Source organism: Pholis gunnellus (genome assembly GCF_910591455.1).
Source record: "Pholis gunnellus genome assembly, chromosome: 9".
Lineage (NCBI taxonomy): Eukaryota > Metazoa > Chordata > Actinopteri > Perciformes > Pholidae > Pholis > Pholis gunnellus.
Window position 1 is genome coordinate 13865572 of NC_136535.1, and position 16440 is coordinate 13882011.

The following is a 16440-nucleotide window of genomic DNA, read 5'->3' on the forward strand; positions in this document are numbered from 1 at the left end:
TTTGCTCGTTTTCTTTTTTCCCTCTAAAGTCCCTGTTGCTTTTACAGGTTGTACCCAAATAAACAGTTTTGTTGGATATTTAGGTTTTACATTTGGTCTGCATACCTTTAAATATTTGATCAAATGTAGGTCACAAATTAACAACAAACACAAGAAGATGCTCAGAAGTTTTTCACTTCTTGCAGTTTATTTCTTATCAGTAGGTGGCGACAAATCTCGGGTTTGCGGCGAAAGTTGCCTCACTGCAGCAGCTTGTTACTGACAATCTCACTTTTGGGGCATTTTTCTGAGTTTTTTTCTGTGTTTCTGTGGTTTTATAACAGTCACATCCGACCAAGGAGAAAGGAGTGCTCCTGTTGTAGTTTGGGAGACACCTGTGGGAAATCAACGAGGTAGTTCCCCTGAGCTGCTGAGGAGAAACTACAATGTGGATTTCCACTATCGGATGTGAACACCTTGATTTAAACTGTCGTAATTGATTTTCTTTGAACAGAAGATCAATTTATCAGAATTCTTTATTGGACATGAATCATGGGAAGAAACGCACAGTTTGCTGGACTGCAGAATGTCTTCAACTCTGAGGAAAACGCACAGCCTTTAGTTTATACCCTCCCGTTACATAAAAGTGGGGGTGAACATACATGGGTGTCATCTATGTGTCCAAACATGGACGTTAGCCAGTTTATACATAAGTCCGAACCTGGAGGTCAGCTATATATTCTTCCAGGGAGAAGTACAGAGCACAGGCATGCCGGACATAAGTCCATATATGGAGATGGTCAGATTATAGGCATGCAGGTCATAGGTCCCTACATAGATAAGAGCTGACCACACTGCGTCAACCAGATACACCTGTTCAACCAGTGTGTGTTTAATCTTACAACAAAGTGGAAATATATACTAATAAGTTGTGTTGAGACTGCTATAATATCACGTACAATGTTATCAATCCTAACATGTACATACAGGAGATATAAAATATATCTCCACAAAACCGACAGCAGACGCTTAAGGGGAAAAAAAAACCTGTAAAAGGCAAAAAAGCTTTAAAGTGATAGGCAAGCTTGTTTGCGGAGTGTGTTACACGAGGAGGGCGGGGTCAAGGTCGTAGGAGCGGGCGGTGCCTGCAGTCGCCCATGCCCCCTTTTGCCCTCCGCTTGCTGGGGGGGGGGGAGAGAAGAAGCGTGAACTTGAACGCTGCCTTCAGAGCTCAGTGCAAGTCCAGGCAGCGGACAGTCGTCGGTCTTTATCAGTTTGTCCCCGCCGCTCGGGTTTCGGTCAACTTATCGGAGAAGACGGATTCTGGTTTTGGAGGGTTTCGTTGTTTGGGACCCAGAAGAAGGTGCTCGACGCGATGTCCAGGCGCAAACTTGGAAGCAGACCGCAGCACCTGAGTGCAATTCAAGGTAAGCAGGGGCAGCAGCGATGTGTGGAAGCACGTTGGAACTGTTCGGAGGCGGATGTGATGTTGTTTTTAGATGAAATTAGATTTAATTCAAGTCACAGTTTTGTTTAGTTGTCAGTTTGCGCCGCATGGTTTCAGTCTGCGCTGCCGCCAGTTATCAAACGATATTGATGTTATTCTTTTAATTTACAAGCATGTAAAAAAAAACATCCCAAGAGGATTTAAACTGTATTTGTGTATACATAGACTTAAATCATGCCAATGTGGATGTATTTTAATCTCTTTAAAGCATATATATATATATATATATATTTAAAGAAGGGCTCATATTCCTGGCATGGTTGTGTGTATGGGCTACTGTTGTTGCAGTCGTGCTCACAGAGGAAGGACCGGTTTTATTGGCACGTTGTTTTCAGAGGCTACAGGTCCGAACACGATGATTAATATTTCCAGGTTCGACCATGATCAAGTTTCTCTGTCGGCTTCTGGCTTGTCTGGGGCAGTTCAACCCATCGCCTGTTTAAGGGCCTGGCTCCAACCTGCTTTTTTTTTAATATATATTTTTTTGTAGTTGGACAATTAAATAATGTTCTGAATAAAAATGTAGAATAGATCCCATTCAGACTCTCCATTTGATCCCCTTCAGACTGTTCAAACATGAAGACAACAGTGCTGCTCACAAAGGACCATGTGTGATGTGTGGAGGGAAATAAGACAGAAACTTGAACACAATTTGTTTTTTACAGTTCTCTACTGGAGACCAGTGGTGCGTGTCTGCTGTGACCACAGGTCCTGACTCAACTCTGTGTCTCTCTTTCTGAGTGTGTGTGTGTATGTGTGCGTGCGCGTGCGTGATTGTGGAGAGACCGCGCCTTGCAAGTCTGCACAAACAGCGCAGCCCTGAAACAGGAAAGGTGACATTTTTGAGTAACAACTGGCGAGATCCAACTCCAGACTGTACTGTCTGTACCTGTCCTGTATGTTAGCCGGGGCAGGTGATCCAGTCGAGGCATCAAGGTGTGCCCATGACCGCGTTGAGCAATACTGACCCCTCCTCCTCCTCCTCCTCCTCCTCCTCCTCCTCCTACTCCTACCTGGCCTGAGCTGGAAGTCTTTCGTAACAAACAGCCAAAGTTTACTCAAACTTTGTAGGTTTGGTTGAAGTTGTGTCCACTGCCTGCACCTGTCTGCAGCATTTCAAAGCGCTCCCTGCTTAACCACATACAGTTTGACAGGTTGTTGAATGAGATGAGCTGTCCTCTACATATTTGTGAGCAGACAAAAAAACATAGGGGCTGTTCTTATCTCAAACACCTTCAGTCATTTTTTTTTTTTTTTTATTGCAATCCACTTCCTGTTGAGAAACTCCCGCCGCTTCTGTTTGATGTGGCACGTTGTAATTCTGAGTAAAAACTGAAAGCTTTGGTTCTTTTTTTAAATCAATAACTTCACTTGTCAGCACATAGTGATCGTCACATTATTCTGAGGCTGAGGTGGACAGTTGGGGCTCTTCTCTCTGCGGCGGCCTCTGTCAGAGCACGGATCTGTTCTGGGTTGGTTAAAGGAAGTGGTCAGTATTGTCTTAGCAGATTGGCCTCGTTGCATTTAGAGCTTACAACTGAAACTTGCACTTTCGATCACCACGCCTGCTGTGTTGTTCCACTGAGGTCTAACAGCACTTTTGCCACTTTGGGTTGTCAACTCATAAGCACATGGTCGAAAAAGAAAGAAGACATCCAAATTAACTGGGACTTTTGTTGTAGGAAGTGTGGGTCAGAATATGTTGGTGTTGTCTGTATGTTCAGCCTTTTTTTTTTTTTTTTTGGAGAGAAAGTAGGATGTTAATGTCAAGGTTTAGTAAAGTGATTTTAAAACCACTCTGCTATGGACCTGTTTTATAGACTCTGCCCACTATCTCTGCTGATGTGAAAGATGATTGCACCCCTCGGCTGTAGAAAGACAAGGGTGAAAAATATTCAATGAATCTATAGATTATTTTCCTGATCAAGTTTTTGGTTTATAAAATATCAGAAGTATAAAAGAAAATGCCTGTCGAGTCCAAGGGGATGTCTTCAAATGTCTTGTTTTGTCTGACCAACAGGACAACTCACTTTACTGTCATAGGAGACTAAGAAAACCAGATAATATTCACATTTTTAAGCTGGAACCTGTGAAGTTTTGTCTATTGGCTAATCGCTTTCTTTTTCTAACTGTTGAAATCCCTGTGCAATGAATTGTGCTTGTGTGTCCGTCCGTGTTCATCAGTGTCAAATAGTGCAATCTCTGTTGGTAATTGAACTTTCTCTCTTCCCTCTGCTGCGTGTCACGTTTGTCAGATGCCACTGACACGGCGAGTGGCACCACTTGCTCAGAAGACCGGCCTGCTCCTGCTCCACAGGTCCATGCTCCCGGCGAGGGTCGTGACCTCTTGACCTGTGGCCAGTGCAGCCGGGCCTTCCCTCTCGCCCACATCCTGGCGTTCATCCAGCACAAACAGGGGGGCTGCCGCCCCCGAAGCCAAGCCCCGAACGCCAATGCCACACCCCCCTCACCTGCCAACCGGGCGCAGCAGCACATCGCCAACGCCGAGCTCGGGCCGGCCTTCATCGAGCTGAGGAGAGGGGGCAGATCCTGGGGGGGGGGGCCCGGCGTGAAGGTGAAGGCGGAGCACGGCAAAGCAGGTGAGTGCTTTTAAGAAGAAAAATATATAGAAGGCAGGTTGCTAATTAGTGACTCTGTTTTTTGTTTTGTTTAATTTTTTTTTTTCAAACGCCCTCCTCTTCATTTAACAACGGCTCCCCCCCCCCCCTCCCTCCCGAGTCCAGCTCATTAGCTAGCCGTTGCCATTAGCAGTCTTGCGTGAGTTAGTGACGCACAGGCTAATTGTGTGGAAAGGATAGGCGTCAGGAGCGTTCGGAGGGCACCGGGGGTCCCCGAGGGCTCCACGCTGAGCACCTGAGCTCCCTCTCATCTCCCTGACTGTCAGTCTCTGAGGTGGAATGGCCAGGTAAACATGTTTCTGCATCTCCGTCCTCCGCTGCGCCCTGGACAACGGAGACTGAAACCACGTCCTCCTAACGCCAGCACAGGAGCATGTTTCAGTGTTTTTAAGGCCATCCTGGTTCTTGTGTAAAAGGCGTTTGTTGTGCACCACAGTATGAAATGGTCAGATGAGTGAATGTGAGGCTGTTCGTGCGGCTCTCCTCGCTGTCATGACACTGTAATGGAGGACGTTGCATCATGTGCTGCTCCTCTGCCATCTCCCTCTGTTCTGCCCCGGGCCGAGCCACCTGAGCTCCTGGGAATTTCCTCCTTCCTCCTCCTTTTTCCTCATCATATGCATCTCCTTCTTCTTCCTCTTGTTGTCACATTTTTCCTGTCTTAAGCCTTCCCTCTCTTCTCATTCTATGTCTGACATTAGAAGTGATTTTCCTAAAGGTCTTTTTCTTCACGCCTTTCTCTGCTGCTGTTTTCTTTTAGAGAAGAAGAGCGCAGGATGGTCATGCCAAATATGATCTGTCACGGTGGAAGTCAATCAGCAATTCATGAATTCTCATTACAATCCTTTTTCAAAAAAATGTCACATCCAGTGGCTAACACTGTGTTTCAGATGGAGGAGAGTTATTGTATTTTTCCTGCAAAGGTCATATATATTTGACGGTCATGCTGTATCTGAGGTGAAAAAGGAGAGTATGCAGCAGGATGTTGTAAATGATTGCAGATTGACAGGGCATCTTGCTGCACACTCATAGTAGGTATGAGTGCCCACTCGCACATTTTGAAACCTTCGCTGTCATGTGCACACACGTTAGCAGTTCCTTCCTTTGTGTAACGCTCAGGGGACTGGTGCACGCACCATTTCCGTCTGTCCACAATCTCTTTGTTTTTCTATTTCAGTCTGTTTTTCATCTCTCGCTCCGTCTCACTTACAGTCGGGGAAGGCACAAGTTTGGTAATTTTGTGCCCGCAGGATTATACAACGAACCTAACGTGTGCACGAGGCGAGAGGGAAAGAGCATGACAGCTTGTGAATAATAAAAAAGTGGATAAGTTTGGATTAAAGTTTTATAAGCAAATGTAGCTTGCATTTGTTTGGAGTTGGTAATTGCGATTTTTACCCAGCTTTTAGTGTTTTTATCTCCCAAGATGTTTTGTGACATGAAGTTTTGAGTAGTGGTATGTTGACGTAGCAAAGGGACAGTTTTATTTGGACATCCTGCAGCATTGTAAGTAATAGGAAGTCTTGTTGTTTCATGGGAGGGAAACTGAGCATCTGAAGCTTCTGAGATGACTGAAAGTGAAACGGCAGTTATCCCACAACAGAAAGGTCCTCCATCTATTTTCTGTATTCAAGAGAGAAGCGGCGAGGACGGAGGAGAAAAGAGAGTGGGATGGATTACCGAAGAGCCGCATGCATCTGTCTCATTCCTTTTTATTTATTCTCCTTGTTTGTTTTTTTCCTCATCTCCAACATCCCCCCCCCCCCCCCCTCCTCATTTCCCCCCCCCCCCCCCCCCCACCCCCCATCTTCAACACACTTTCGCTTTGCCCTCTTTCAATTTCTCGCCCCCCCTTCCTCCACCTCTCTTTTCTCCTCCCTCTGCCTCCCAAGGGAGAAGAGATTCTGCCTGCTGCTCGTTAGTGCTCCCAGCCAATCTGCATTTTTAATTAGTAGTTATTGCTTCTGCTTAATATTCAAGTGCTACCCCGGGCCAAATGGGAATCCTTACAAAAAAAAAAAAGAGAAAGCGAGGGGAGAGAGAGAGAAGGAAGGAGAAACCGGCTGGGTATTGTGTTTCACTCCAGGACCCCGAGACAAAAGCCCCCCCCCCCCCTCAGGGAAAGATTTGGAGGGTATTTTGGGGGGGAGTGTAGAGGGGTGAGAAGAGCTGGGGTTGGAGGATGGGTCTCAAGTACAATCCAGAGGGGTGACATATTTTCGTGGTGTCTCTTGGCCCCCCGTACTACATTATAATCTTTTTATCTCATTTTCTTTTTATCTCCTGAGCCCTGACCTACCTATCTCTCTCTCTCTCTTTTCCTGCTCTCACTCTTCACCCTATTTTTAAAAAGAAGTATCTCAACTTCTCCTGGGTTTCTCCTCGGGCTAGGTTAAAGGACATGAACACCACAGCTCCTCTCGTCTCCAGACAGAGGGAGGGTGGGAGAGGGGGGGGAAAAAGAGAAAGAAACAGTTGCTCTCTTTTTCATCTTCACTCTCCTCCCCCCCTCCAGTAAAATACAGAAGGATTTGACTTGAGGAAACATGAAAGAGGCTTATACCAGAGTCTGCTTTGAACCTCTCCAAAACAGAAAAAAAGAAAAAAGAACTGTTTTCCCCCACAATTTGGGGATCTTCTTTCCAATTTTGATTTATGCAGAAAGGCCTCATTTGTCAAGCAGGCTGAGTCAGTGCCTGATTTGCATAAAGCGTTCATTTTCTACGTTCTGCTAATTAGCAATTTGCAGCTTAATTGGAGAGTAGCTCTCAGTTAGGAGACAAAGCTATCCACATATAAAAATATCTCCAGATGTACTTTGCAACACGACTGCATCTCTGTTGGTCTTTCTGCTTCTGCAGCCCCATTCCTCTAATTTCCCACACACTTTGACTTTATTTTGACATTACTTCTTCATCACCTGACCCTCCTCTTCATCTCCCATTAATTTGAGTCCATATCAGTCTATCTGTGCTTTTTTTCTGGTAGATGTGGCTTCTATCATGCTGATACTCATGTTCCTGTTCACTTTTTATAACTTTATAGCGTCTTTTAAGTCATTGTTTTGTTTTTTTGACACATGAATGTACTCCCATCGTTTCGGCTGTAGCAGGCAGCTGCTCTAAAAACACACTTTACATCAAACGGGCATTTAGCAGCTAAAGATCCAGATATTTTCCAGAGTTGGTAGAGACATGGAGCTAAAGGGAGTGAATTCATCAGGTGGACTCAAAGACAACTCGAATTTCAAATTGGTTTTGCTTCGCATATGCTGGATGTGTAACAAGGCAAAAATATGTCTTTGCCAAAATAAGATTTTGTGTTCACACTTGTATTCTTTACTAACTAGCATTAATCAAAAATACTCACTCAGTTTCGTCCGTCTTTGTTTTGCAGTGAATGAGGAGCCCTCCTACTTCACCTGTCAGCAGTGTGAAGGCGTGTTTCCATCTGCATGGGCGCTCGTACAGCACGCTCAGCACACACACTCCTTCAGCATCTACCAAGAGGATGAGGAGGAAGACACAGACATGAGAAGAGGAGGAAGAAGAGGAGGACTTAAAGAGCACAAGACTGCTACAGCCACTCTGGACCCTCGCCACCTGAGCCAAGCCCTTGCCTCTGCCTTTCAGCCCTCCGCACTGCGCCCCGGTCGCTCCCGTCAGACACACACCACCTCCTCCTCCAGTAACATGCAGGCTCTGAACTTTTCAGTGCGGCTCAGGGAGCTCGCCGAGGGGAATAACAACACCACTGGCAGCTCCCACGGAGGCCTGATGCTGTCTCCGTCCTGTTCTCCACCAGCAGCTTCTCCCTTTCCTCAGACCAGCGCCCTCCAGTCTGACTTCCACTGCGAGCTGTGTGACCAGAACTTCCAGTCCCTGCACGCCCTGTCCACCCACCGCCGGACTCACTCCTGCAACAGGCCCTATCACTGCGGAGTGTGCGGGCAGGCCTTCGCCCAGAGTGGCCAGCTGGCCCGGCACATAAGGAGCAATCACAGGGTGCCTGGTAGTGGAGGAATTGGGTATGAGTCTGTAGATATGGTCCTGATGGAGGAGGATGTAGGGAGGCACGGGATGAGAGGCAGGTTTCAAATGCAGCCAGCTGGAACCATCATGGGAAAGGGAGCGGTTGGTGCAGAAGTAAGAGCCCAGGGTCCCTCCGAGTTAGACCTGACCCTGCCCAAACACCCGTCCATAGCTTCAGGCCTGATGCTGCTGACCTCTCAGGTCAGACCGCCAGACAGGGAGCTGCTGAGGCTGTACCAGCGCCAGAGAGAGGCGGGAGAGGGAGGGGAAGAGGATGCAGAGGGGCAGGGGGAGCCTCAGCACACCACACCGTGCGCCAGCCCCTCTGAAGGCTCACTGGAGAGTGGAGAGACGGGGGGCAGCGGCGAGAGCGGCATCGCCAGTGGCAACTGCACGCCCAAACGGCCAGAGATGGGCGAGAGAGTGCGAGGAGTCGTAGAGTGGGAGAACGAAGGAGGGGAGATCATAGAGAGGGAGACAGACTGGAGCTCAGACAAAGTCAGCGAGGTTGTGCAGGAGTGGCAGAGGGAGAATGAGCGGAGGAGTGTAGGAGGAGGTGTCAGCGGCGGCGGAGGAGGAAACAACAACAACAGCAATACTACTGCTGGTTCAGCTGGTAAGAAGAAGAAAGATGAAGCTTGCGAGTACTGTGGTAAACAGTTCAGAAATAGCAGCAACCTGACTGTGCACCGCCGCAGCCACACGGGTGAACGGCCGTACCGCTGCGGCCTCTGCAACTACGCCTGCGCTCAGAGCTCAAAGTTAACGCGCCACATGAAGACCCACGGCGCGCAGGGAGCCAAGGCGTCCTTTTTGTGCCAGCTGTGCTCGGTACCCTTCACCGTTTACGCAACTCTGGAAAAACACCTGAAGAAAGTCCACGGCCTGAGCCACGCCAGCGTGGGAGCGTACGCACAGGCCAGCGCTGCAGACACTCTGGCTGCCATAAAAGCTGAAGAAGGAGTGGTGGTGAAAATGGAGGAGGATGATCTGGATGAGATAGAAATGGAGAGAAAACTTCTGAGTGATGTGGTGAAAAGCATGGAGGAAGAGGAGCAGGTCCATGCAGAGTGTGTGGAGAACGGCCCAGCCACAGTGGCTGATCTCCCGCCCGAGAGCAACGCAGAGGTTAGCTTAGCTTTGATTTCTGCGCCATGAAAGCTGTTCTCATTCCCTTATTGACATTAAAATAGCACTGTATAGGATTTAAGTCGCCCATTCGAATAAAAATAATTAGTCCCATCATTGAACGGACAGTCAAGTAAAACTGGAATCTAGCTTAAAGCAGCAGCAGCAGCAGCAGCAGCTCCGTCATCTCTGCCAGCGCCGAGGCGCACAGCAGCCTCGTTGTTCATGACTGTATGCAAAGCTGCTGGTTGAAACTTAAGTGCCTACAGTTCTTTTAGACCACAGAGCAAAAACAAGGCCATGACATTCAGCAGGGAGATTACCAGAGCTCTTGAACAGGAAGTGAACCGCCACAGTCCACACAGACACAGGAAACTGATCACCACGTTGCAGTGCAGGATGCAAAAGACGAGTGATTTATCTCTCTGGCGACTGGACAGGTGGAGACAGATATTAACTGTCAGATAGTATAGTAAAGGGATTCTATTGATTACAAAAAGCCTAGCAATAGAACGATGTTCATACATCTTCAGCATCAGCAGATGGAGAAAGGTCATATTGTGTTTTCTAGCTGTTGCTGCTTTTCTTTTGAGAAGACCTTTTAAAGACTAGAAATGTTTGAACAGACACGAGGCTGAAATGAATCCAAACACTGTCCGCCTGCTGTTTCTCAGACTCCCAATTTTTAAAGGCGCTTGGTTGTCACAACACTTGTCACTTATGTAATGTTTACAGGGCTCCAGGAGCCTGGCAAGGTTGTGCTCCTGACTTTGTGACAGTATATGTATGGATCATTTTCTGTTTTCTAATTTTATAAATGTGAATACGGAGACTTTAAAGTCTCATCTACTGATGTTTTTTTTTCATGATTCGTTTCTATACATAAAAAAACCCTGCAATTTTACCTACATGTGAAACGGGTGTGTATTATTTTCTCTATTTGTACCTATTATTGTGATGGTAATTTCTCTCTTTCCTTGTTTACATTTGTAAAGTGCCGGACTGCTTGAAGCTCGTGCATGTTTTGCAGCCATTTAAAACTGTTCTTTTGAATTTTTCCTAATTTATGGATGCTGCATGTTGGGAATTGTGTAACTGCTGAGCGACAGGGTTGAGAGGTGCTGGAGTAGCGAGTTGATTGGTGGAGTTTTGCGGGACGCACTTGGGTGAGTTTGGGTGAATGTCGTTGTTTGTGTTTACATATCGGGGGGGGGGGGGGCGAAATGCTCAGGTGACACTTCTACTTGAACCCTCTGTCCTGTGATCTTGTGTCCAGAGCGTGACGTCGCAGGTCATCATCACCGTGTCATGCTTCTGGCAGGTGTGTCACTGACGAGGATTTAAGAAACACAAGTTAAGAAAGAGGAACCTGCGCATTTTTTTAAAAAACAAACAAAAAAACAAACAGGTCAAAGTTGTCAAGTAGAGTGCAGCCAACGTTTTTGTGACTACTGTGATGACTTTGTGTGATCTACTTGCATTCATGTCAGGGAAATTCTTGTGTGTGTTGTGTAATGAATGATCGTGAACGAGTGCAGTGTAACTGTTCAGGGATAATATTTTGTACATAGATTGACATTCTTGCTGTTGCTATGCTTATTATTGTTATTATTGTGAATATTAACTGCCTCCACTTCCCCTAGCATCGTCTCCGTTCTGCTGAACCCCGGCTATTGTGAAGCTCTGCTGTCTTTGTAAACTTGACACCATTTTGTAATTCACCTTCTCAAGAGGAGCCTCAATAAAGAATTGAGGTGAAATATTTTGTATTATGGAGTCTTTTCTGCTTGTGGTTGCTTTTCCGAACATGCCCCCATCCCCCTCCTTCTTCTGGTACCCAGAACATAGCGTTTGAAACTATTTTTAAGTATCTTTTCTCACCAGGATGTTGTCTTAGTCAGAGTGGGTCATTTCTCTGAGGACCACAGTCGGCGCTGAGTTATACATTTTTAATGTGAGTGTTTGGATTAGGGACCCTCACTCCTTGTTTACATCCTTGTGATGTTACTGGCTTTGTCTAGAAATGCTGTAATGTAATTCTAGCGTGCTGTGTGTGCGTGTGTGTGTGTGTACTATACTGTTCATGTTTGTGTGTCGATATATTTGAGTTGGTGTCAGTCCTCCTGCAGTTTGTGGGATGGGTGCAGCGAGCTGTGATGGGACACGGGCGACAAGGGTTTCTCAGGATACAACATTGAAGAGGGCCAGTTTGGTTATTGTTTGTGGGCAAGTTAGGAGGCAGAGCAGGGTGGGTGGGTAGTGTCAAGGGGTTGAGATAATTGCTGACTCCATTTTAAGGGCATAAAAACCTCTGCACCAGCATCTCTGGCCTTAACCCCACCCCCTCTAATGAAAATGAAGTTCTATGATCCCTCTAGCTCATTAACAGCAGGTCTTTTAATGAGCTTTCAACAGGGTAGGGGGCTGGGTGGATGAAGAGGAGTGGGTTTGGATGGTGTAAGGGGGGGGGGGGGGGGGGGGGTTATTGCACCAGATGCACACACGCCCACTCCTACCAATTACCATTGTGTTACAGAGAATAAGGAGGAAGTGAAGACCGAAGCCCCTCAGAACCAGATGAGTCAGTTTGTCCGTTTCTCTCCGCAGAGACAGAAAAAAACAAGGAGGGAGTACAGTACAGGTGACAACCTCTCTCCCTCTGGTAAACTCTGCCCTCCCTGCCTGTTGGGCGCCAAAGCAAGCGCCATTTGGTACTCGTATGGACCCAATTATGTAAGGTAAGGTGATACGTGGCAGAACACGGCACAGTAGCCCCTACAGCAAGTGGATATCTGTTCCACGTCCCAGAGTGCCCTTTGTCTTCCTGCAGTCCACACCTCTCTGAGGCGCTGTCGAACCCTGCACGGGACAATGCCGGCACCCATACCAGCCAATCACAACGTGAAGAGTTTATAATGTCAGCCAATAGGAGAGTGAGGCTGGTGCTATGTGTGTTTTCTGACCAGTGACTGCCCCTGGGCAGTGGAAACATGGACTTTGAGATCTAATGGTTGTGTCTCAGCTCCACAGAGAAAGCTTTTGTTGGTCTTGAAGTTGGGAGAGGTCGCTTCAGGACAGAGACACAACAGAGACTGTTACAGGAAATTATAATAAGCTACAAACACTTTAACAACTTTTGCTAAACACATTCTACCTCTATAGTGAGATATATTGTTGTGAGGAGAAGAAGCATCTGGGATTTTAGTTTATGTAACATTGTGCGGCAGCTTAAATGTTGTTTCAGCATCTGAAGGGCAGCATTCCTGTTAAGAAATACTGTTTTCTGAAATCATTGGGCTGTTTGTAAATAAAAAAACCTGAATGCACCTATTTGCTTTCCATATCCCCAGGGCCATAGCCATGATGTTAGAAAAGTTAGATTTTTGCCTTTTTATTTTTATAATCAGTTCACATACATTACTTGTTGTCCATACATTTTATTCCACAATATAATATAACAATAACAATATTCTGGTGGCGGAACTACATCCAAATTCACCGAAATGTTTAATTTGGCAGCTACAACCAGCAACAACATTACAACTGAAATATCATTACATTATCAATAGTATTGTTATAAAGTTATTGAGACAGACAGAAATATTATGACTTTTCTCTGCCAGTTTTATTTTCTTCATCTAACATTCTGAATCATGAAATGTGAGCATTTCTTTCAACCAAATTGAATTTGTGAACCTCCATATAAAGCAGTGAGTTTGTCTGTTCTATAGAAGAGCTGTAAGAAAATGTCTGCCACCATTTTTTATATATAGAGATCAGGCAGTTTATGTAAAGTAGACAATGGAATTTCATCTGCATAGTAGTGAAAGACCTTCAACTTATTATCTCTCCAAGGGGAACACCACAATCCAGATATTCAGATTAGGACTCCACCAAAGTAACTGTGAACCCACTCGTTGTCTCAGTCATAATATGGTGTCAAAGAAAGTATTCTGTGACGTTCACCTGCATCATTTTCTTGCATGGGCTGACTGATCCATCTGACAGCTCGACCTTGTGTTGTTTATAGACACAAAGTCCAATTTTCTGTCAGTATAGTGGCAACATCACAAATTCAGATTAAATTTAAGGTGATTAGCTCTGGAAGTGCTCACAACAAAGGGAATGTCAGAGCTCTGTTTGCTTTCCTACAGGGCAGGCCTGTGGCCATGAGAGGCTCTCACTTATGTATGAGAAGATTGTGCTTTATCATGGAAAAAGCCAATTAACTGGGATTTTTTAATTACATTTCTCACGGCGTACTGTGTGTAGCCTCCAATCATCTCTGCAGTCCCTGTCCTGTTGTCCTCATCCTCCCCAGAACAGTTGAGGAGGAGAAGGCAGAGGCTTGAGGATTAAATCATCTGCAGAGCAGACTGAGACAGGGATAACAAGAAAGAGAAAGATGCATTCGGGAGTGATCAGACAAACCACAGGAGTCCCCCTCTGCTCTTTATCCTTGCACGGTTCCCACAATCCCCACCTTCTCTCACCCGTCCCTCATCCCGCAATGACCGCAGAGTGAAATCTGAACCCTGGAATTACACCCACTTCTCCTTTCCTCCCTCACCCTCCCCTCACCATCCTAACCTTTGAGAGTGAGGGAGGACGGGGTGAGGGAGCAACGCTTACGCGGGCAGCTATCCGTCAGTCCAGTGTCTCTCTTTGCCATTCAACACCGTTAGATAATGAGAGGATGGAAAGACAAGGAGGGCTCATTCTTATAAGGGGTGATATAATGTCACTGATCACTGAGGACGAGCCCTGTGGGACGAGTGTCAGTTCAGTTGGGTTGGAGTACGAGGAAGCACCGATGAGACTGCAGTCAGGTTGATTTGAAAACAAAAGAGAGGAAGTGCAATGATTTCTCTTTTTTCACAGCGTGAGACAGTGGTACATCAAACAGGCAGAAATTGTTGCCAGATAATTATGGTGAAAATAAATGTTAAAACAAACCTAAATAAGGCTTTTCCCAGAGTGAAGGGAAGCTCATTTTTATCCCAGTGAAGTTGTTTTTCGACAGATTGCAAAGACAGGGTGTGGTAGACAGACACAGAAAAACAGGCACTCATACCCAGAGAAAACAATGCTTCTTTACATGCACCAAACTGCCTCTGAGAAGCATATCACTGCCTGAAATCAGCTTTGTTTACAACCCTGGTCCGAACTGAACCAAGTGTAGTCTTCCAGTAGATTTTAACCAAGAACACAACTTTCTTGTACATTTACAATGCAACACAATATGATACAATACGTTTCATATATTGCATTATATACAACATGATACAATACAATACGTTATAACAACGCGATATGATTCAATAGATACAACATATCAGATGTCATATGATACTATACAATTCAGATCAATGTGATACATTACATTTCGATACAATACGACATAATGCAATATAGTATCATACAATACAATACAATGCAATACAATATAATATAAAATATAAGATATGATGCAATGTGATACAGTACAATCTGAATAATGTTATACGATATAAAATGCTGAAAAAATGTAAGATACAATACAATGTGATACAATACGATGCGATATGGTTGTACACGATTATTCAGTGTGGGCCTTGACTAGATTTTCACTTTCTTTCATGAAAAAATCTATTTTGCTTCCATTTTGCTTCCTGCACTGCAGACGGAGGAGCCGTTTCACAGCCACCCCCTCAGTCTAGCGTAGTTCATACCAGCAGTTAGTTAGTTACCATGACGGGTTGTATTAGGATCTTCTAAACATGAGCCTGCACATAGGGACAGGCTGACTGACAGCAGTTGTGTCTGAACAGTTGGAGGGATAACAAAAGATCCTGTGTAGCTTAATGGCATGATACATCATTGTTTTGGTGTCTGAGCTGGGCCTCTGAAATGGATTGTTGACCTGCATATTGGCAAAAGGTGTTTTTTACACCACATCCTGTTTACAGGCAAATGTCTCCTCACAAGTTATACCTGCAATATCCTGTTCATATATAGAGCTTCGAGGGTGAACAAAAGTGCAACCAAATCACAAACTTAAGAAGATGGCGAGATGAGATAATCAAACATCTGACGGCTCCAACACTCTCTGACAAACTGTTCCTCAAACGGCTGTTATTCTCTTTGTCTTTCATAAACACCCCCCCCCCCCCCCCCCCCCCCCCCCCCCACACACACACACACACTACTCTGTACTTGCTGCACCTGGTGACCCTCCTTGTGAAGCTCACAGTTAGTCAGTTGCTCAGGTAATTATGCACAAGCAAACAAATATATTCAGGTCAGTCAGTTTTGTTTCTCGTCTAGCAAAGAAATGTCCAAAAATACAAGAAAAACTGGGCTTGACAACCCCCCCCTGCCCACCCACTCCTTACACACTCACATCGCTGGGGTCAGAGGTGTTACCTGCTAGCATGCATAGTAAGGTCACGAGGTATAGAGCTCAGTCCCATGACAGGTGAAAATGCTTTCATGTGTTTGTCCCCTGCAGGCCTGAGGGCAGGTGAACTGGAGCCTCTAACCGCGTCTGCACATAGAACAAACATCCACTCTCAACCAGCTTATTAAGGTCTTTATGTTTCAGACTTTGCATCTATACGAATGATCCTTGAAATTAGATGTAGGCAAAGTGGTAGGTACTCATTATGTTGCAGAATGCCCCCATCAGAGTTATATTGTGATATTTTCATTATTAAATGATTATTACTGATGCATTTAAATGTGCACTGCATTTGGTTTCAGGGGAGCTTGTTCTAACTACTTTAAATACTGTTGGGCTGCTTAATCTACAACAATATATCATAATTTAAAGACTGATCATATATATATATATATATATATATTGAAATAACAATACACCTTCCAGTAGAATTAAGTTGAGTAGAACTATAAGGTAACATAAAATGTAAATACTATGTTAAATAAAATTTAAAAAAATTAAATATATAGTGGTTCTTTACTGCCCCACACTGAAAGCCAGCAGCAACTAATAATGTGACTAAACTTCAACATGAGTTTAACCATGAATTACACTAGAACAATCCATAATATATATTGCCTTTACATCTGCCCCAGTATTAACAAAACTATGTGGAAAAAAGAAAATCTCAACATGTGAGAAGTCTATAATTAAGATAAGACTACAGACATCAAAAAC

At 45.1% G+C, this 16440-nt stretch overlaps 1 protein-coding gene across 1 annotated transcript; it reads left to right on the top strand.

Moving 5' to 3' along the window:
• The first annotated feature begins 1220 nt into the window (after positions 1 to 1220).
• znf296 (zinc finger protein 296) lies at positions 1221 to 11038 on the top strand. The gene is made up of 3 exons (XM_079165821.1): positions 1221 to 1406; positions 3742 to 4086; positions 7522 to 11038. Exons 1-3 carry the CDS (start codon positions 1355 to 1357, stop codon positions 9312 to 9314), a joined length of 2190 nt encoding a protein of 729 aa, XP_079021947.1. The 5' UTR covers positions 1221 to 1354; the 3' UTR covers positions 9315 to 11038.
• The last annotated feature ends 5402 nt before the right edge of the window (positions 11039 to 16440 follow it).